At 34.6% G+C, this 22,410-nt stretch overlaps 2 protein-coding genes, 1 long non-coding RNA gene and 1 pseudogene across 3 annotated transcripts; 2 read left to right on the forward strand and 2 right to left on the reverse strand.

Moving 5' to 3' along the window:
* The first annotated feature begins 441 nt into the window (after window positions 1–441).
* On the forward strand, window positions 442–2,333 carry LOC110605405 (annotated as a pseudogene).
* LOC110605398 (purine permease 3) lies at window positions 2,262–3,622 on the reverse strand. Its single transcript, XM_021743970.2, has 2 exons — window positions 2,906–3,622; window positions 2,262–2,762 (listed from the first exon to the last, which is right to left on the reverse strand). Exons 1-2 carry the CDS (start codon window positions 3,620–3,622, stop codon window positions 2,412–2,414), a joined length of 1,068 nt encoding a protein of 355 aa, XP_021599662.1. The 3' UTR covers window positions 2,262–2,411.
* LOC122722000 lies at window positions 2,661–3,805 on the forward strand. The gene is made up of 3 exons (XR_006348836.1): window positions 2,661–2,789; window positions 2,881–3,164; window positions 3,238–3,805. It is a non-coding gene; the product is annotated as an uncharacterized LOC122722000 (long non-coding RNA).
* Window positions 3,806–11,776: 7,971 nt separating this feature from the next.
* On the reverse strand, window positions 11,777–13,883 carry LOC110609750 (RING-H2 finger protein ATL11). Its single transcript, XM_021749535.2, has one exon. It carries the CDS (start codon window positions 13,615–13,617, stop codon window positions 12,262–12,264), a length of 1,356 nt encoding a protein of 451 aa, XP_021605227.1. The 5' UTR covers window positions 13,618–13,883; the 3' UTR covers window positions 11,777–12,261.
* Between the last annotated feature and the right edge of the window lie 8,527 nt (window positions 13,884–22,410).

Consider the following 22,410-nt stretch of genomic DNA (forward strand, 5'->3'; position numbering starts at 1 on the left):
ATTAGGCGCACAGATAAGGGCAACCTTTCTTAAACATCCAGCAATAATTAAAGAAAAAAAAAAACCCAACTCTAGGTATAAAATTGTGAAATTTCCTGGGTTAGTCAACATGTTGGAAGGATAATGAGTACCTGAAGGAAAGAAGAAGTTGGCATGACATTGTTGTTGAGGAAAATGTGGAGATTTATGGGTATTTTACAGGGGGTTTTGAGTGTGGAAGGATAATGAGTACCTGAAGGAAAGAAGAAGTTGGCATGACATTGTTGTTGAGGAAAATGTGGAGATTTATGGGTATTTTACAGGGGGTTTTGAGTGTGGAAGGATAATGCGTACCTGAAGGAAAGAAGAAGATGGCATGACATTGTTGTTGAGGAAAATGTGGAGATTTATGGGTATTTTACAGGGGGTTTTGAGTGTGGAAGGATAATGAGTACCTGAAGGAAAGAAGAAGTTGGCATGAGATGTTGTTGAGGAAAATGTGGAGATTTGTGGTATTTTGCTTGAACGGAATCAAAGATCATTGTGGTGCAAGAGGCATGAATTTGGATAAAACTTTTAATTGAAACTACAGAAACAAAGGGAGCTAAGATTTGGAGCTTTCCCTTCTAATGGAGAATAACGACAAGCCTCAAGTAAACAACACGAAGAGAAGAGCTCTACTAATTCTGAACTGCATCCTCTTAACTGTAGGCAACTGCGGTGGCCCTCTCATATTGCGTCTCTACTTCATCCATGGAGGCAAGCGTGTTTGGCTCTCTAGCTGGCTCCAAACCGGCGGTTGGCCAATTATTTTCATTCTCCTCCTCATAAGCTATCTCCATCGCGGTTCCCACAAGCCCACCACTAAATTTTTCTACATGGATACTTCTCTGTTCATAGCAGCCACGATCGTCGGTGTAATCACTGGCTTTGATGACTATCTTTACGCCTATGGAATAGCTCGTCTTCCTGTTTCAACATCATCTTTGATCATTGCTACCCAGTTGGGTTAACTGCAAGGTTTGCGTTTCTTTTAGTTAAACAAATATTCAATTTTTATTCAATAAACGCAGTGATTTTGCAGACGGTTGGAGCTGGTGTGTTAGCCTTGCATTCCAACAGTGATAGGCCGGAACATGAGTCGAAGGGAGAGTATATTTTAGGATTTGTTATGACGCTGGCAGCGACAGCTATCTATGGGCTTATCTTACCACTGGTGGAGTTGATATACAAGAAGTCTAAGCAGGAAATAAGTTACACCCTTGTAATGGAGATTCAGCTGGTGATGTCTCTGTTTCCTATAGTGGTTTGCACTATGGGGATGCTGGTTAACAAAGACTTCGAGGTTGGTTTTTTTAAAAAAATTTGTATAATAAATATTTTATTAAAAAAAAACTCTAAAATAAATTAAAATAAGCAATTGAAGGTGGCATTATTGAAAAGAAAATCTTGGTAAAAGAACACACTGTTAACAAAGCATGATTTGGACATCCATCCGCACATGTGCCCCGACAACATTGAAACTCTGATGCCATGCTTCCTACGATTGGTCTCCCATTCCATAAATGCTCTTTCAGCTTCTATAAGGTCACCTACCTTAAGCATGACAATATACACATGTAGCTAGTTTGATTCTTGCAGAAGCTCCTTTACTGGCTTACCAAGCCCTTTGGACTCCCTTTCTTCAATAAGGAATGAGGAAGAAGTAATAGAGGCGATAATTGGTACGTAGAAAGCTTTTTCTCTGCATTTTCAATTGCTAAATGTACTGAAAATAGAATCTTTCTGCTAATTGTTACCCTAGGATTTGTATATCTTCTCCAAATTTTTTTTTTTTTTAAAAAGGACTTCATATTTTGAAGTAAAAAAAAAAAAATTCTCATCACGTAACCACCTAATTGTGCAATTTCACACGAGTATGAATCACAATTCCACATACAAACCAAGCAAAAGCAAAAGCAAAACCTTCCCACAAAAAAGAAGGGTTAATTGGGCCGCACTACAATAGAAAGATTCCCATGCTGATCTTAAGCTATCCGGTTGGTTGTGGTGTCCACTGTCCAGAGGTCTGACTTGCGTTATTATGATTCAGGTTTACCACACCTGTATTCATTTAAGAAGCGTACGCGACTGAATCTCAAGGTAGGTCTTATATTATGTTATCATAAACTTTTCATTTTTCTCTCAAACAGGAATGATATAATTACTAAGGAAAATAAACATCCACTTCCTCAACTAGAGATTCAATGACATCCACTCTTTGGGAACTGAGGGAACTGTAATTGTAATTAAAAGGAACTGTTGTATAGATAAACAACATATATTCATGGCCAAATTTTTATGAGGGCATAATACAGACAAAAAAAAGATAAAAGAACTGAAAAGATTGATGCAGAATATATAACCACAACGAAATCTATATTATACCATTTTCATACATTTTGCGTTGGATTAGAAGTCTGAGACATTTCTGTTTCAGTAGCAAGATCCTTTTTCTTGGTTTGTTTTACCTCACCGTAGAAGTAAGAAATAAATCCCCAAAGAGAAAGTGCTAGAGCAACTCCTTTTTCTGCTTGAAATTTCTCCTGATAGAAAATGACAGCCAGGATTTCCGTCACCGGAAGAAGAACGGCGATTATAATGGCTGATACCAAAGAGGAGGAGTAAAAGATGACTCCTATGGCTCCCAGGAAGAAACACTGCAAGATGATTGCTGTGCACACTATTATCACATAATACTTTGTTTCCCCAAGCCCGAACCCTCTTGCTTCTCCTGGAATAGCCTGCACAATATGAACACATCTGTAAGAGTGAGTTCTTTTACCAAGATTTTCTTTTCAATAATGCGACCTTCAATTGCTTAGTTTAATTTATTTTAAGTTTTTTGTTTTTATAAAATAGTTATTGTGAAAGAAAAAAAACCAACCTCGAAGTCTTTGTTAACCAGCATCCCCACAGTGCAAACCACTGTAGCAAACAGAGACATCACCAGCTGAATCTCCATTACTAGGGTGTAGCTTATTTCCTGCTTAGACTTCTTGTATATCAACTCCACCAATGGTAAGATAAGCCCATATATAGCTGCCGCCGCCAGCGTCGTAACAAATCCTAAAATATACTCTCCCTTCGACTCATGTTCCGGCCGATCACTGTTGGAATGCAAGGCCAACACACCAGCCCCAACAGTAAGCAAAATCACCGCGTTTATTGAATAAAAATTGAATTTTTGTTTAACTAACAGAAACGCAAACCCAGCAGTGAACGCCAACTGGGTAGCAATGATCAAAGATGATGTTGAAACAGGGAGACGAGCTATTCCATAGGCGTAAAGATAGTCATCAAAGCCAGTGATTACACCGACGATCGTGGCTGCTATGAACAGAGAAGTATCCATGTAGAAAAATTTAGTGGTGGGCTTGTGGGAACGGCGATGGAGATAGCTTATGAGGAGGAGAATGAAAATAATTGGCCAACCTCCGGTTTGGAGCCAGCTAGAGAGCCAAACACGCTTGCCTCCATGGATGAAGTAGAGACGCAATATGAGAGGGCCACCGCAGTTGCCTACAGTTAAGAGGATGCAGTTCAGAATTAGTAGAGCTCTTCTCTTTGTGTTGTTTACTTGAGGCTTGTCGTTAGTCTCCATGAGAAGGGAAAGCTCCAAATCTTAGCTCCCTTTGTTTCTATACTTGTGAAAGAAACAGAGATGCATATGATTTTCAGTTGAAACCCTTTCCTTTCAAAGTTCTCCGAATAATATCCATGGATTTTGGCTACATTTACTTGTATTTTATATTAATTCTTAATTAATTTTAGATAATAATTATTCAATTATAATATTAAATTATTTTTACGAGTGACGTGAGCGTAAATTTTAACTATTTTTTTTAGAATGGGAAAGCTCCACACTTTCCAACATGTTGACTAACCCTGTAAATTTCACAATTTTATATCTAGAGTTAGGCCTTTTTTTTTGTAAAATTATTGCTGGATGTTTAGAAAGTGTTGTCTTTCTCTGTGCGCCTGATGTACAGTGATAGAGGAAATTTCAAAATATAATTGTGATGTGGGTAAAGATTTTATTATAATTATGGATTATTATAAAATTTATATATTTAATATAATTGATAATTAATAGCATATTTGTTATAATATAACTGTTATATATAGATTTAATTTTCAAACTATAAATTAAATTTAAATTAAATTGAATAAATGATTTTAATTAACGAATTAAACCATGATCACTTAATAGGAGGGTTATTTATGAGTTTTTCTCTATTCCACTATTAGTAAATCGGTTCAAAATGTCATAAATATTATAATATATTTTTTAAAATTAGAAACACATAAGAATAAAATAATTTCATAATTTTAATTAACTAGTATAAATCTTTTTATAATATTTTAAAATTAATTTAAATTAAAATAAAATAATTTTTGAGTGTATAAAATATATAATAATATTAATTTTAAAATTTATATGTTGTATATGAATTACAGATAAGTTATTATTAAATATAATTGTATAATACTTCTAAATAAAAAATTCTTTAATTGGAAATGCTAATTTAATATTTATTTAGTTAGTCATATAAATTTAAACCATAATTAATATGAACGAAACAAGACAATCTTGGTAAATTAGAAAACTGAGAAATTAATCAATGTTTTCAGTATATATATATTTTTATTTACACGTGCATATAAATTTTTTTATTCCCACAAAAAAGTTAATAATTCTTTTAATATTAGAAACAATATGTTTTTAATACAAATATATTTTTAAGAGAGTTACTATTAGATTTCTCTTAGTTTTTTAATTAAAAAATTTTAATAAAATAATTTTAAAATAGAAACTAAATACTAATTTTTAAAAAAATAAGAAATTTTAATCGTAATTTTTAGTATCTTATAATTTTCTTTGACTCAATAAAACTCAAAGATATCTTATGCATTATTCAATACAAAAATTACACGTTTCTAATTAGTTGTGCACTTAATGCAATGCAATAATTGGTCATTATTACCGGTCCCACTCATTTTTAAAACAGCAAATCAATGATATTACAACTTGCAACGGTATAGTCTAAAAAAACAAAAAGCTGAATAACTTTAAAAAAATATATTACTTAATTTTACGAATATGAATTTTGTTAAAATTAATAAATAAATTAATAAAATTAAAAGGATTATGTAAAATTGATAATGAATGCAAATATTTAAATTACTTATAAGTAAATTGACGGGTTCAATTATTTCTAATTAACATTATTGCTAAACTGAAAACAAGATAAAAGGTTTTCTTATGATTAAATTGATAAAAATAAAAGCTAAATATGCTAGCTAATATTAACAATTAATGAAAATTTCAATTTTTTTTTCATTTTATATTATATATTAATGACTCAAAATGCTATTTATTATTTTAATATTGTGCATAAAATAGTGCGAAAAGAGTGTCTGTAATTGAAAAAAAATCTATATATCAAAGATAATTGGATATATTAATAAACTGTGCTAATTTTATCCAACGTCGGAAATTAAAATGAGTAAAATTTGACTGGAAATTATCTTGAATTCAAATCCATCTATCTAAAAAATAAAAGGATTATTCAACAAACTGTTGATTTTTTTTTTTTTTGTCGAAGATAAAAAACAATGGGCCAAATGAATATGGACAAACGGGCTTTAATAGCAAATTTAATAAATTTTATCTCTTGAGAAAAAAAAAAAAAAAGGTCACGTCAAAATTATTATAGTTAGCCAAATGAGTCGTTCGAACGTGTGGACCATAAAAACCTTCAAGGCTTTTTTTGGTCTTTTCTCATCATGCAAAGCTAAAGGAATGAGTACAAGAGGGTTACGTACTAAGCTTAAAAAATTGAACTAGACAATACACTAAATTAAATCAAACACAATGAAAAAACCAAATCCACATGGAACCAAACACCTACTGCTTAATATTAATTAAGCAGCAACCCATTGCCAATAAACTAATGCCACTCAATGCTCACCAGACAATTCACCAGCATCAACTGGTCAGAATATCGTCAAAAGCAAACATGCAAATACACAAGCACCCACACGAAATCTGTTACCCACACGAAATCAACAGAAGAGGAAAAGAAAGAAATTTGAGACAAACAATTAAAATCACACTGAATCACCACTAAAAGCAGCAGAGTTTTTACAGAAAAGATAATCACTAGCGATGCAATTTCAAATTGCTGGTGTCACACATGTAAGAATTCTGTTTGTAAGGCGAAGACAAAGTTATCCTCATCACATAGATTCAACTAAAATTTTTATTACCGAAAATATATTGAATCTACAAAATAATAGACTAAACAATAAGACAAATAAAAAAAAATGATTTTGACCACTGATAGAAAACCCAGCAGCAACAATAAAAGATAAAACTTCCATACCATCCCTTACCTTCCAAATTATAAGGAAATGACCAAAACACCAATGAACGGCTGCAAAACACCAACAAAAAATCAAAGACCCTTCGAGTGTAAATCGCCTTTTCTGCTTCAATAAAAAATTATTTAGATTCCATGACAAGTTTTAATTAATATTATTTGATTAAGATAAAATAAAATAAAATTAAAAAATTAAAATTTTATTAAAATTTTTTAAAAATTAAGAAATAAATTTTTAATAGATAAAAAAAGCTATTTATAATAAAAAATAAAACTTTAATATATAAAATTATAAAAATATTTAAAATATTTAAAAAATAATTAAAAAATAAAATTGAACCTTTAAACGATCTCTATCGAATGTCGGCAATAAAAATTAGATCCAATTCAAATCTGACGTAAAATTCAAAATTACTTGCTCCATATCAGACTTCCATGCGCTGCCATATAACTCATACAAATATTTGGTGAATTTTTTTCTACACTAAATCTATATAAATCTCTTATTATTTTAATATATTTGTATATATAGATTAAATTTAAATAATTTTTTTTAAAATATCTATATAGTTTATAAATATTAACGTATTTACAATAAAAACATCTCATAAAACTAACTATTATTTTTACACATAAATTTAAAAATATAATTAATATAGCCCAAATAATAACTTTTGCATTTCTTTCATAATGCATCCTTACATGTTATTTGTATTTGTAATTTAATTTTTTTATGTAATTTTCTGTTCTAATATGATATTATAACATTATTTTTAAAATAGCTTTTAGTTATTTAACATTATTCATATTTTTTATAATTTTTTAATAATAATAATAAAATGTCTACTAAATATGAAAATTCCTAAATCATAATATTTTAAATATAGATCTTTATATTTTTTTAAAATATAATTTTTAGAAACCCATTATTAATTGTTGGGCAAGATTAGCCTTAATTCTCATAAGAGACCAGTGGCAGTGCCCCTTTGGATTAGCCTCAACATATCGGGCAGCACTCCGCTGAAAATAAGTTGTTGTCTTTAATTTCATACCACACAAGAAAAAATAAACAAAGTCACTAGCGGTAGACCGAAAGAGGTGACTAAAATGATGAACACAAGAATATTGGCTGTTGCTTTTATTCATAGAAAAGCCGAAGATAAATTTTATAATACTATCGCTGTATTATAGACATTATGATTGCAAAGTCACACTCACAAAACCCTCTCCAACGAATTACTTCTTGCAAATTGGGAGGATGTATTTTCTCTTGAGTTGAGAGGTCTGTTGAAGTTCTAAGTCTCCCTGAACTTGATTCCATGATACGCTGGATTTGGAGGATTAACCAACTCTGATGCTGGACTCACTATGGTCTCCAGTGGTGGGCCGTGCGCTGTTCCTATGGAAATTCTTGTTCCTTCGCTGTGCACCACGCTCTTGTACTTCCCGTTCCTAAGTATCTGCAATGCCACAATCCTTATTATTTTTTTTCCTGAAAAATGAGACCATTTTTCCGAAATTCAAGTCAAACAGTTGATTAAAGTCAATTTTAGACATGATGGATCTGAATAGAAAGCTTTCATGTTGAGAGATAGCATGGATTCTTTTAAACCACAGAAAATCCGAGATGACATATATTATTGATAAAAAAGGTGGCGTTATTTCTCTGCTGTTTTGAAATTGTAACAATCAGAGGTCTAAATAGTTGAGAGACCTATAACATTTGCTGCTGTGGACTCCATGTATTGTCTCCATTTGCCCGTAAAGACAGCGTGTTATTAGATTTGAGTAAATAATGTGTATTGAACGATTATAACAAATAAATATATGAATAAATTAAATTAAATTAGTATAATATATATTTATTAAAACAAATTAAATTTAGAGGATGAAAGAACGTGGAAAGTCATGAAAAAAGATTTGGAAGGAAAAACGTGATTTTCCTCCTATAACGTATAAAAATAAAATTTTTTGCGTGCATATGTAAATAAAAAATCCTTTTATTTAGCCGAATCGGATAATAAAAAATTTAATTTATTAAAATTTATTGAATATAAAAATATCATATCAATATGATACTTTTGACTTTATTAAAATTCAAAATAAATAGACCGATTTTCTAAAAAATCTGTACTATAATAAGTCTTTAAACACATACATGGCCAATTTTAGTAATCGAAAGGAACTTATTTTTATATAGGTCAGATGAGTTCGGTATGACCTAATAAAGTCAGAGTAAAAATGCCAACCTTTTATGAGTTGATCTGTAACGATCCGAAAACCGGACCGCTACCGGCGCTAGGATCCAGATCGGCTTAAGGCCGCCGGGACCCGTAGCAAGCCTCCTATGCACTTTGTACATCTGGTATAATCTCATACATGATCAAACATAACATAAAACTTAAACGTTTTCTCTATACACCAGGCTTAACCTGAGCATGCTCTGAAACCTCTCTGTAAGCGATACCTGCTCTGGTACCACTCTGTAACTGTAAACATAAAAACCCCTTACTGAAGCCCTCATCAAATGCTCCAGTTGGGTTAACATATCATCTGTTAAGCCTGGTTCATCACATCTCATCATAAAACATATAAAAGATCCATGTACAAATGGATTATCCATACACTAGGGCCAAACACAATATTATAACTCTGAATACATTACATGTTATAACATAACCTTACTTTACATCATGTCCACTACACTTCTATTGCATAGCCATAACCATAGCCATAACTCTACTCTTGCTGACTCTGTCTTTCTCTAAGGCCCTGAAAACATGGGGTTAAGGGAATGGGGTGAGCTATAAAGCCCAGTGAGTAGAACTATAAAAACATTAAAACATATGCCATCATGGAATGCATCACATCACAGTAAATCACATAAAGGATGGACTGACTCAAAACTCCCTCTACTCTGTGCCCGGCCCTCGAAGGAGCTCCTCAGGACTTCTGTGACATACATAGCTTTGTGCCCGGCCCTCAAGGGGCTCCTCAGAACTTCTGTTACATGCAATAAAATCTAGAGGGCTAATGAGTTGTCCTGTTGTCCATCCACATCCACAATAAACAATGCAATGCGTCACCTTCGTGAACACTAATGCAATACACCCTAGTATAACATGGCATTTATGATGCATGGAACATGCTAAAACATTCATTTATTTAAAAATATAGGTTAGTTCCACTCACCTCTAGCAACTGCTGGGCTAACTCTGGACCAGCTAACTCTGTGGGCCTCCTCGGTTCCTCGGGTCCAATTCTACAAAGGTGGACTCAAATGAGGTACCAAACCACTCTAACATAACTCTAAACATTCTCCCAAAAACCCCCCCTAAAACATCATAAACATGCATGAAAAAACGGGCAAAGGAAGGCTGGACAGGGCACCTTCGGCGGCCGAACACCCTCTCCAGATCCGAAAGTCAGGCACTTTCGGCGGCCGAAAGTCTGCTCCAGATCCGAAACTCAACTTTCGGGGGCAAGGTTAGGCGGCCAAACCATGCATCCACAGGCAGGTTCGGCGGCCGAACCTGGGTTCATCCAGAACTCAGCCCCTTATGCATACAAGCCTCCCAACCCTTCCAAACACCCAAAACATGCATCCAACCTCTCCAAAACATGCATATGCCCTTAACCATGCATAAAGGAGCTTAAAACAAGCTTAAACTCCAACAAACAACACATCTAGCATACAAATAGCTCATGATCAACATAAGCCAAAACCATGCAACTCATGCATTCCTAACCCTTTTTCCTTCATAAAACTCATTTAAAACATCATAAAAGATAAGGATCTACACTTACCTCTTGAAGAACGAGAGGAGAGGCGATCCCAAACTTGAAGATATGGAGAATCCAAGCTCCAAAAGTCTCCAAGCTCTAAAACCATGAGCAAAGCTCACAACTCTTCAAAACAATGATAAAACTTATGAAAACCTTGAGAGATTTGAAGAAAAAGCATGAAAACAACCCAAGGAGAGCATGAACTCACCTTAGCCCAAGAATGGAGAGAAAACTCTCCCATTTTCCGGACAATGGACCTTTTATAGGTAGCCTGGTCAACCATTTCCGGCGGCCAAACCTTGCTTCCGCACCTCCACCACTTTCGGCGGCCGAATATGGGGTTTGGGGGCAGCAAAACTAAGCCACTTTCGGCGGCCGAACTTCACTTTCAGCTGCCGAACCTGACAAATGCCTCCTTGGTCTTTTCTTTCAAAACTCAATTTTCTCTTGCTCAAATCCCTCAAAACATGTAAAAATATTTTAGAAAACCTTTGTTTTACCCTTCTAGGAACCTCCGACATCCTCGAATTTCAGATTCCAACGGACATCCCGCTGGAAAAAGGGAATTTCGGTGCTAGGGTCTAGCTGTGTATTACATGATCGCCTCTTTGATAGCACAGGATCATAAACGCACATGTAGAGAGTATGAATCGATTAATTCTGTATTTATTATCCTATAGTCCATCATTGATGTATTGACAAACCTATACAAAAATGTGTTTTGTCAATCAGAAGAGGATATGACTTCAAAAATATTAATTTTATTCAAATGTATTTATACATCAAATTAACATTAAAAAAAATCTCTGCTTTTCTAAAAAAAAAAACTATTTTTCTCTCCGTCATACAGAGAAAACCCAAAAATCACTATTATCTTATTTTCTTTATTACACTTCCCTTAACACTACTAAATTTCTAAATCTGACTCGAGTGTCGAAGAATTCTACCGGAAATTTCTCCGATGAACCGCTAACTATTTTTTTTATTGTACAGAATTTCTTAAAATTAAGTATGGAGAGACTGAACAAATTGATAGATGATCAACCTAACAAATCAGATATTTACCTAATTATCCTTATTTTAATGCACCACCAAATATCCGCATTATCACCATCCAAATTAAATAAGTTTATATACAACTATTTGTGAAACAGAAAATAAATTTCAATGATTTTTCCGGTTTGTGCTCTCAACCTCAATGCAGTGTACTTCATTAACCAATGAACTCCTTTATTAACGATATCTTGCAATGCTCTATATTATTAAAACAATACACACCATTTTGTAACTTTAAAAAGAAGTTTTTCTTTGAATTTTTCTTCTTCCACAGTTTTTCATCATGAGGATTTGGTTTGCTTTCTCTATCTTTGGATAGGGAAAGATTTTCTGATTTTTTATTTGTTAGGCTAGCAATTGATAACTCTCTTTATTATTAATTTTATTAGTTTTTCACCGTTAAAAAGAAAAAAAAAACGCATTATTTTTTTACGTGCAGATTTTTTTTTTTTCTATAAAGTAGTAGCCAAGAGAGACTCCTATTGAAAATACAAATCTCTCTTTTTTTCATTGAGCCTCTCATCTCATGTGGCATTATTGAGACCACAATAGAGACTCAAATGGGTCTCTCCTATTGGAGATGGTCTGACCAAAACTTTTGATGGTGCTGTCTGCTTGTCCCGATGAAGTGTCCTCTCCGCTCCACGGGTTGGTGGCAATCTTCTGCTATGTTTATGAACGGGTGACGGGCTTAGGACTCTTCTATTAGTATGGGTTGTATGATTAGGCGGTTTTCTTTATTTTTTGGGCCGAGATGGGTGTTGATTCCGTATTTTTTGCTTAATTGAACTTTTAAGTGGTATTGCGCGTTAAAGGAAAAAATCGGAGAACTGCTCGAAATCGGAAAAATCGGATTATTGATATTTTATGGGAGAATTGCATGAACTTTTAAATAAAATAATAAATAATTATATTTAAATATGCAGGTCCATTTCAATATATTATTTGAATTTCTTTTGCAAATAAAAATTATATAAAATTTTTTTTAAAACCCCACCCAATAAGAAGCCAGCCTTTAAGCTTGATTGTCTGAGACATCCTCCCTCAGACGATCTGACAATCCTTCACCAGCTTTATTATTACTGCTATTCTGAAGTAAGCGATCCAACGGGGATTGAACCGACTTCAACGGATTCTTTGGTAGAGGGGCATTCACCTGATCACCACTTCCGCTCCCCCCCTGTTTTGACCGTGGAATCGAACCACTTCTTGAAATAAAAGGAGTTACTGTGAAACCCCATCGGTCTGGCCGCTCTTCCCTTTCATACCGCTCGTAATAGAAGTAGTTTTTACTGCGCCAACTTCCTCCACTCCTGCTCCTATAACTTCTTCTTGCACTCGTCGCTCTAGGAAATGCCACGCAACTTTTTGTTCTGTTCAAGTGAGAGTTCATTAATTGGCTCCGTACATCCTCTGGTAACCTTAGAGTAAATCGTTCGAAATTTTCTACCGGTTGAACCAAGAAGTTTCCGGTCGAGCGTGACCTTGGAAACAGCTTACCAAGCCGCCATCCTGTTGACCATGATCGACGTGGCCGGTTCTGAGCAGTTGTGTTTAATAATATCACATCTGGAGACTCTCTTCTGTTTCGATCATTACCATCTGAAGCGTGAATTAAAACGTTATTTTGCGTCTCTTCGCGGACATTACCCACGTGCTGATCAGGTTCAACTGAATCGGTCCCTGTCTCAAATAGTTGAGCTGAATCAAAGGCCGATTCTTCCAGCCTTGGGACCAAATTGGCGCGACAAACGGGGCAAGTGATGTGCGAGGCGAGCCACGCGTCGATACAATCAGGGTGGAAGACATGGCTGCACTTGGGGATTAAACGCAACGTTTGATCATCTTCAAACTCATTTAAACAGATAGCACACTCCAGCGAGCGCTCGCCGATTTTGTGGACTTTGACTGTAGAGTAAAGGAAGGTAGGAAACGTCTCGATCACTGCCGTATCAAGCCCCTGCTGCTCCCTCCGGGACCACCGGCCTCTACCAAATATTTGGGATGCAGGGTTGAAGTTACCTCCAAGAAATCTTCGCTCGGAGCATTGGCGAATGTAGACAGAAAATCTAGCCATGAGAAAGAAGGCGCCGACTATAATTATCATGAGGATTGCAAGTGAGGGGTTGAATTGTGGTGTTTGAGAAAACGGGTCAATCGACTGCTGCGGTGAGGATGAAGCTAAAGTTCCCCGTTGGGCAACCGTAAACGGCGATGTAAATAGAAAGAGCAATAATTTGAGCAGTAGCCCATGATAGAGCTGAGGACGCAAGTTTGGAGTTGTCATGAGTTGGCAGGTGAAACTGGTGTCATGAATGATTGAAACTGTTGCTTTTGATAAAATAGTTTGAAAGATTTGAATGTTTGCCATAATACAAAACAAATGATGAGGAAGAAAACAGTGTTGGCACTAACAGAGGAGGAAGAAAGATGATCATATCATTATACAAGACATTGGAGAAGAAACTGAAAAGAAGGATAAGAAAAGATTGGAAGAGGCATGGCCATGGCCATGAGTGTGGTTTAGGGTGTTTGACTCGCATCTGTAGGGACCAACGAGCAAATATAACAAAAATCTACGGACTCTCATATGGCAGCTAGAAGCAACAAACGTACGGTTGCCACTTAGCACGACGATTATATTAATATCAATAAGTCCTTATTATGTCTATCATCTGTAAAATTGAAATTTAACATTTTAATAAGGATTTAATTAATGAGATAAAACTCTGTGGTCTTTAGATAAATGAAATTAAAAATAATATTTGGATAATTTAAACAATTATATATAGATGATAGTGAAAGGAAGACAAAATCAACGCAACAATTGTCTTTGCCGATTGTGAAAAACTAGATGATATCATTTATGCTTGATTTATCCCATAAATAATGAGCATTAAGAAGATTTTCTTTTTTTTTTTCAGAAACAAAAGGAAAATATATTTTAACTAATTTGGCTCACATCCGATAAAATCCACGATGCCATTAAATAAATAATATTTTTGAGTTCTTGTTTGTAGGAATGGAGACCCTTAATTTTATTATTGCAGGCTCGTCAACTTATGGATATGTTTTCACATTTCATTGCCAATTCCATATCCTCCATCTTCTGGTTGAGAACTTGATATAAACTTTAATAATTTTTTTCTAACACATTTATAAATATACTTCTATATTATTCCCTGAAAAAAAAATACTAGTAGTACACATTTTCAAAATTAATAAAAAAATTATTATGAAAAATACCCGCAAACGGTAGTGTAATATATGAAAACTGCAGAGTACATTGAAATTAATAATTTCTTGTCCATTTGTTGATGGGTAAACTAGAGTTAATAAAATCAACGGCTATAACATGAAATCAAAATGATACACCATTTCAAAAATTACTTAACTTAGCTGTGATTTAAAACCTAAACAAAGACCTTAATTAGGATGTTTGTTATTTAGTCCAACATGACGGCCGCAAAGCGATTGATAACTTTACAAATTAACAAATTAAACATGTGATCTTTATATTTAATGCAAAGCAATTCCAATCCTAATCCTAATCCTAATTATATTTGCCTTACAAGTTATTAATTTATTTAATTTGTTATTGGATAAGCATGTAAGGTTGACTTAACCAAAGCTGGTGGAAAATAATTTCAATTTTGCTATTTCTCATTGTCAATAATCTAATGATATCCCCTTACAATAATAAAAAAATAATTTAATTATCATCTACATTAAAAATAAAATTAAAATTAAATAAAATAAATACGATTTAAATATGAAAAAAATTATTTTTACCAGTAAGATCTAATGAATTAAAATTAAATGTTGTTTATACTCGATTTTTAAAAGATAAAGTGCTCTCAATAATTATGTCTTCTATACATAAAAATTGAACCATGAGATGAATACTGAATTGCAGCATTTTCACCATTTTTAAAATCAAATAGGATCCAGAAAAAGAAATAATTCCATGCTTAGCAGCTTCTAAATCAGCTTAAATGTACATCGACGGATTCTGTATCGATTGGGATCATGTGAGCACAAGAAATTAATTGATTTAATTAAATTGAGAATTCAGAGGTCTGACTGTATGTGTAATTAAAAGTTAGATATTTGACATTGAAAGCGAAATTGATGAATCTCCTAAGAGCTCAGACAATCATGGTATACTTTGTCTCCGTTTCATGTCGTTAGGCCCAATGGGTCCTTAGTCCGACCCAGCAACATAACGTTATTTAATCTATAATTTATTTATTTTGGGCAAAATAGGATAGCTCAAGTTTAGGTGGATTTGACAACAATTAAATTAATTTTTTTCATATTTAAATTTATACATTTATTACATATATATTTAAAATAATTTTATGTAAATATTTTTAAATAATGATTATTAAAATCATTTTTAAAAGAAAATTGAAGCTTATTTCCATTTGAATTGGGTTGCTTAGTCAATGGATTGGGCTTTAATATTCTTAAAGCTAGTGAACCTGATTTTAATTTTGTTAATTGTCTATTTATCCATATGGATTATTTTAATATAAATTAGATTGAATGATATAAAGAAAAATTAAAATTTCAAATACCATAACCCGCTTAATATTATTATTATTATTATTTCTATAATTATAAAAGGGGCATGGAATCCATAAATTAAATTTAAATTTTTTTAAATTCAAACTTTTTAAAATTTATTTAAATATAATTATTACCGAATTAAACTCGCTAATATCTCCCATCTCCCAGCTTTAGTTCAAAGTTGTAACATCTATTCATGATGTAATTATTAATATTTTTACTTTCATCGCTAACACAGCTACCCCTATAAATGACTTATTTGCATTGCTCTATTATGAAAACTGAAGTAATAAACGAGACACGCATATAATTTGAAATAATTAAAAATATTAATAGTTAAATTAATAATATATTTATAAATTTAATTTGATAGTAAATATATTTGTATAAATTTAAAAAATTTTAAATTTTATTTTTTTAATTTTTATATTTTTATTTTAAAGAAAAAATAATTAAGTTAATAATCCCCTGCTCACACATTTATATAAAATCTTTTTGTTTTGCGACTCTCATCAATCGGAGTCCATCGACGTAAACGTATACTTCAATTAATTAATTAAAGAAAAAAAAGAACATGGTAATTATTTAATTATTACATCGTCGGGAAGAAAAAAGCCCATGGTATTAAGGGTGGCGCCGCGGTTTCAATGCGCTGCACCGCTGCACCACGACATCGATGACAGATTCACGGGATAACTTTGATACACGTGTACGGTTAGTAATCGCCAACTTGTTCATTGTCCAATTGCGTTGGAGGAATCAGGATGTCAATATCATGCACACGTACTCCACCGGCACCGTTCCCATGCAAAAATATAACTTTTTTTCTCATTATTTTAAGCCAAATGGCGCCGCGGGCAGCCGCGGGGGTTCCGATTGGGGGTGGTCGATCAGATACGCGTAACTTCAGTTTAACTTTATGGAATTTTTTTTTTAAAAATCTAACATTATTTGTAATTGTTCTATTTATTTTCAAAATTGCTCAAAATAAATCTATTAACTCCTAAATCACAACAATTTTAATTTGAGATTTAGTATTACTATGAAAAGTTACGCTATAAAAAATATATTGAGAAATTAGAAGCCATATAAAAGAAATCATATGTGAATGTTACATGATATCAGCCCAAATTAAATTATAAGTTGTCACCATAAAATAAGAGTTACATGACAAAAATTGAATAAGTGGGAGAAACAGTCTCATCATAGAAAAAAGAGGTACAGACACTTTAATACCTGAATTATCGTCAAGACTCACCCTGCTCTGTTAGACCGAGTTTTAATACAAAGTTACCATTATTAAACACATTCTCATTTCGTATGTGATCATAGAATCACCGACCTATTAACTGACAATGTCTATTATAGAACAACCGGTCATATTATCATCAGATTTTTAGAAAATACTATATATATCTCCATGTCCTTGCAATATAAAAGGGAAACGACTCAAAAATAAAGGTATATTATTCTCTAATATTAAAACTCTAAGCAATTCATTGCATTCTCTCTTTTATCGAGATATTGATTTAAGCGTCGGAGTAGCTATCATGGGCACCCACCACCACCACCTCACGTTTCCTCTATTGCAGGTTCTGCCCATTCACAACACAATCCCATTCCTGCCTCGTCATCAATCTAATCTCAGCTACATCATTTGGTTTTGTTATCAGAAAATCCATTGAATCCTTTTTATTCATTTAGATTACAACTGGTTTCTTATTCTTTTTCTCTTCCTTCACTCCCAAAATAGCTAATAGCCCTAGAGCCATTGTTAATTTTGCTACCAATGAAAGAATCATCATTTCCTCTAGCTCGAATAATAGAGAAAATACGTTTCTAGTGGTCAACGAAGCAGACCTTAATAATTTAAACAACGAATAGATACTCCAATACATTCAAAGGCTGCAGGCTACCTTAGGCAGTACAATGGTTAGGAGGAGGCATCAAAAATAGATCCTGGAAGAAGGGAGAAAGTCTTTGTAGACATCCCAAGGGCCTAAACTGAAGCGGTCCAAGGGAGGGGCCGAGTCCGAAGAGTCAGATGAGGCTCCAAAAAGCATTAATTGGAAGCTAGTGCGGGTCGTATAAAGATACCAAAAGAAACAAGAAGAGGACTTCAGTCTAGATAGTGTTTCACCTCTTTTGGAAGAAATCTTAGCGGAAACCTTTCCCGCTAAATTCAAGCTATCTAACTTAGATAAGTACGACGGGACAGCAGACCCCATAAGCCATATGGCCATCTTTAAGACAACCATGTAGCTTCATAATATCAACAATTTTGTGTTATGTCGAGTGTTTATGTTAACACTCACATCTTTGACTTAGAAATAGTAACAACATCTGGCCCAGGTTCCATTCAAAACTTTACACATTTTACCACGTTATTTAAATCTAGATTTATTACTTGTATACTTCCTAAAAAACTTTCATCAAACCTGCGAAAGATCCGCCAGAGAGAAGGCGAGTCTTAAAGGAGTTTTATCTCATATTTCAATGCTAAAACCATATAGATAGAAGAATTAAACCATGAGATAGCGTACAAGGCATTGAAAAAAAAAACCTGCAATGTCAAATTCATGGATTCCTTAATCGAGAATCTAGCTCTAAAGTACCAACAATTGGTTGAAAAAGTTTAAAAATATATCAAGTTGGATGATGAAATTCAGACGCTAAAAAAAAAGAGGACGATTCAGAAGCAAAGTCAAAAGTCCAAGAAACGAGGACATGAAGGAGATCACGGGTGTTACTCCATCTCACAAAAGAGGGATGAACTGAGTAAATATAAAGATTACACTTTACTAAGTGACTCACGAACTCGTATCTTGATGTGAATTAGGAAGAATAATAAAGAAATTAGATGGTTGCCTAAGCTCAGCCCTGAGAAAACAAAAGAATAAGACATAACAAAGTATTATCGCTTCCATGAAGATCATGGCCACAAGGTAGTTCCAGCCAAACCACTCAGGTATTGGTTCCATGAATCATGGTCATAAGGCAGTTTCCACCAGGATAGGTCACAAGGCGGTTTCCGCCAGACTACTCGGGTATTAGTCCCACAAATCAAGGCCACGAGACAGTTTTTATTAGGCTAGGTCACAAGGCGATTTTCAGCAGACCACTCGGGCATCAGTCCAATGAACTACAACCACAAGGCATGCATCCACTTGGGCATTAATCTCATTCTGTAAATTTACTAAGTCTCCTATCTTATGACCACAAGACAGGTTAATGACTAATCATTATAAACGGGTGTTAGCCCCTTGAGCAAAAATTTTTCCTCTAAAATATATATATATATATATATATATTATGTGTTCAAAACATATAAACACTTAAAGGAAATAAAGACAATATTCTAATTAAAAATGAAATTACAAAAGGGCAGGGTCATCAAGCTCATCCATTCGAGTCTCCGTTGCATTGATATTTTCAACATTTGTTACATTGACAAGAGAAATCCGTTCGGAGGGAGCATCTTCATCATACCCCTCTTCGGCAGGAGTGTCTTCAGCACGCTCCCTTTCTCCCTTATCTTCTTTTTCGGGATGATGTCATCTATCTAGGAGAAATCCTCAAAAGGAAAATACTTCATCAGCTTCTTCTTCACAGAATCCTGGACCTGAACAAACATCTCCTCACCCTGGGCCACTGTTTCCTAGTGTTTCGCCTCGAGCTTGGCTACCCTGGTTAAGGTAGATCAGACCTCCTTAGTTTGAATCTGCAGCTCCAAAACCTAGCGTTGCAATAGGGCCACTTGGTTCTCGATAAATTTAGCACGACTCTCTAAGCCCAGACTAGGAAAAAGGGCCACATCTAGATCAGCCCGAAGCTTGTCCATAGACTATAGGGTCTCTTTTATTGTACCATCAACTTCAGCCATCTGGTCCTTCAAGTTTGAATACTCCTCGGTCAAAAGCTCCGTGTGCATCTTGTTCACTCCAAACTCTTGCCTCAAGGCTCTAAAATGTTCCTTGGCCACCCTCCAGTGCAGAATGGATGACATTAACAAATAGCTCATCTATCTCAACCTAGTTCAAGTGGCAAGGATCTGCGGGTCTCAAGGCACTCTTAATTAGCAGGAGACCTAGAGAAGGATTATCAAGGATAGAAGGTGCCCGGTCTAGCGTCAAAGCCAAACGTTGAATACCGACGGGCTAGAAAGACTCGGCCGCGATGGGAGCGGAGGAAGAAGAGGCATCAACAAGGAACACAGGAGCTGAGGCAGGAGCAAAATTGCCCAGGGCCGAAGACTCAGGCACAAGGGGTGCCAACCCCTTGACCATGGGCCGGGGGGGGGAGAGGAAAGTACAATCACCTCCTCAGATGATCGGGTACATTTGGCAGGGGACTAACAATTCCAGCAACAACAGCCTTGCACTTTTGAGCTACACGCATCCTCAGCAAATCTGCTTGACCAGACCATATCTGTGGTCACAAGGCAGTTTTTGCCAGGCCAGGTTACAAGGTATTTTTAGGTAGACCATTCGGGCATTGCTCCTACTAAATAAGGCCATAAGGCAGTTTTCACTAGGTCAAGTCATAAGGCAGTTTTTGTGAGGCCAGGTCACAATGTGGTTTCTGTCAGACCATTCGAGCGTTGGTCCTACTAAACAAGGCTATAAGACAATTTTCGCTAAGTCAGGTCATAAGATAGTTTTCGCCAGATCATTCAGGCGTTGGTCCCACGAATCAAGGCCACAAGACAGTTTTTGCCAAGCTAGGTCGCAATTCGGGCATTGGTCCCACTAAACAAGGCTATAAGGCAATTTTCGCCAAGTAAGGTCATAAGGCAATATTCACCAGGACAGGTCACAAGGTGGTTTCCGCCAGACCATTCAGGCATTGTCCCACTTAATAAGACCATAAAACAGTTTTTGCCATGCTAGAACATGAGGCGGTTTCCATCAAACAATTCAGGCATTGGTCCCACTAAATAAGCCATAAGATAATTTTTACCAGGTTAGGTTATCAGATGGTTTCTGCCAGACCATTCGGGCGTTGATCTTACTAAATAAGGCCATAAGGCAATTTTCGCCAGGCCATTCAGGTATTGATCCTATTTTTCAGCGAATTTTCTAAAAATTATTATTAAGCGGGAGTTAAGAAAGACACACTTTAGCCCGTCATTCTAAAATCCTCTGTTATATCTGAATCCTTAAAACCTATCCTATCTTATGAGAGAAAGTTGTCTGAAAGGTCAAAAGAATAGTTGTCTCTCTAATTACCTTCCTAGCCTTGCCTTCGGAATCAATCTTGCACAAGTCAACCCCTACCTCGGGGGTCGTAACACCGAAAAGTCACTATAATTAGACTAGTTACAATCCACAAAGCTAAGCGATATGCTAGTACCTTCATGAAACCCACCTTCAGTTGCTCTTCAAATACCATGATGACATCCTCAACATGAATTTGGGTACTTGCAGGAATAGAAAAAGAAGGACCTCTATTCCTCTCTCCCATGAGAAACTGTTGTAAGCCAAAAAGAAGAAAGAAGGGTTATTATATAGTGAAGTAACGGATAAAACTTTGAATTTTGCGTAAAAGATGAGGCGACCACAGGCAAGCAAAACGACGCTTACAACTGAGATCACGCCACGTGTCCTAAACTCAAAAAGCAAACAACCACCTTCAAATCTAAAGAATCGAAGACTAGCGGGGGACCTTTGATGTTACATAACATCTGCCCAAGGTAAACTATGAGCTATTACCAAAAAATAAGGGTCACGTGGCAAGGACTCGACAAGTGGGAGAAGCGGTCCCACCACAGGAAAGGGAGATCTGGACACTTTAATACTCGGACTATCATCAAGACTCGCCCTCCCTTGCTAGGTCGAGTCTTTTACCTCCATCTCCTTACAAGGGAAACGACTCTTGAGGCAAATGTACATTGTTCTCTAATGATAATACTTTAAACAATTTATTGCATTCTCTCTTTATCGAGATACTAATTTGAGCGTTGGAGTGGCTGTCGTGAGCATCCACCACCACTTCACATTTTTTCTCTTGCAGGTTCTGGCCAGTCATAACACAATCTCACTCCAGTCACGTTATAAATCTAATCTCAGCTAGAGAGATTTATCTTATTTTTCAAGGTTAAATCATAATTTATTGGTATCAATATTTGCTGATAATGTATTTTGTATAACTATTTTGTTAAGTGAATGACACTTTCTATTTATTAAAAAGAAAAATCAATGACCTTTACCTTCACCATAATTTTGTTGACAAAATTTGAGGGAAGTACCAAATCAAATTGAAAGTTTAGAAATAACTTTTTAGATTATTTACATTCCTCACAAAATTGATTGTCCTGTTTAATTTGTATCTATTTGATATATAATTTATGTAAAATTCTTATTTTAAAATTTAATAACTTTCATAAAATATTTTAAATTACACTTAAATCCACCTCCAACCCCATAATAACTGCATACTCATCATTTTATAAAAATAACGCTACTCTTAACATATAGAAAAATAGGAAAAAATTATTTCATACAATCATTATATCATAATGATTATATATTAATTAGTGAAATTTGCATAAGATCCACTGTAATTAATAACTATAATATAATATTTAACGGTT

This window comes from Manihot esculenta, chromosome 2, assembly GCF_001659605.2.
Source record: "Manihot esculenta cultivar AM560-2 chromosome 2, M.esculenta_v8, whole genome shotgun sequence".
NCBI classification, from domain to species: Eukaryota; Viridiplantae; Streptophyta; class Magnoliopsida; order Malpighiales; family Euphorbiaceae; genus Manihot; species Manihot esculenta.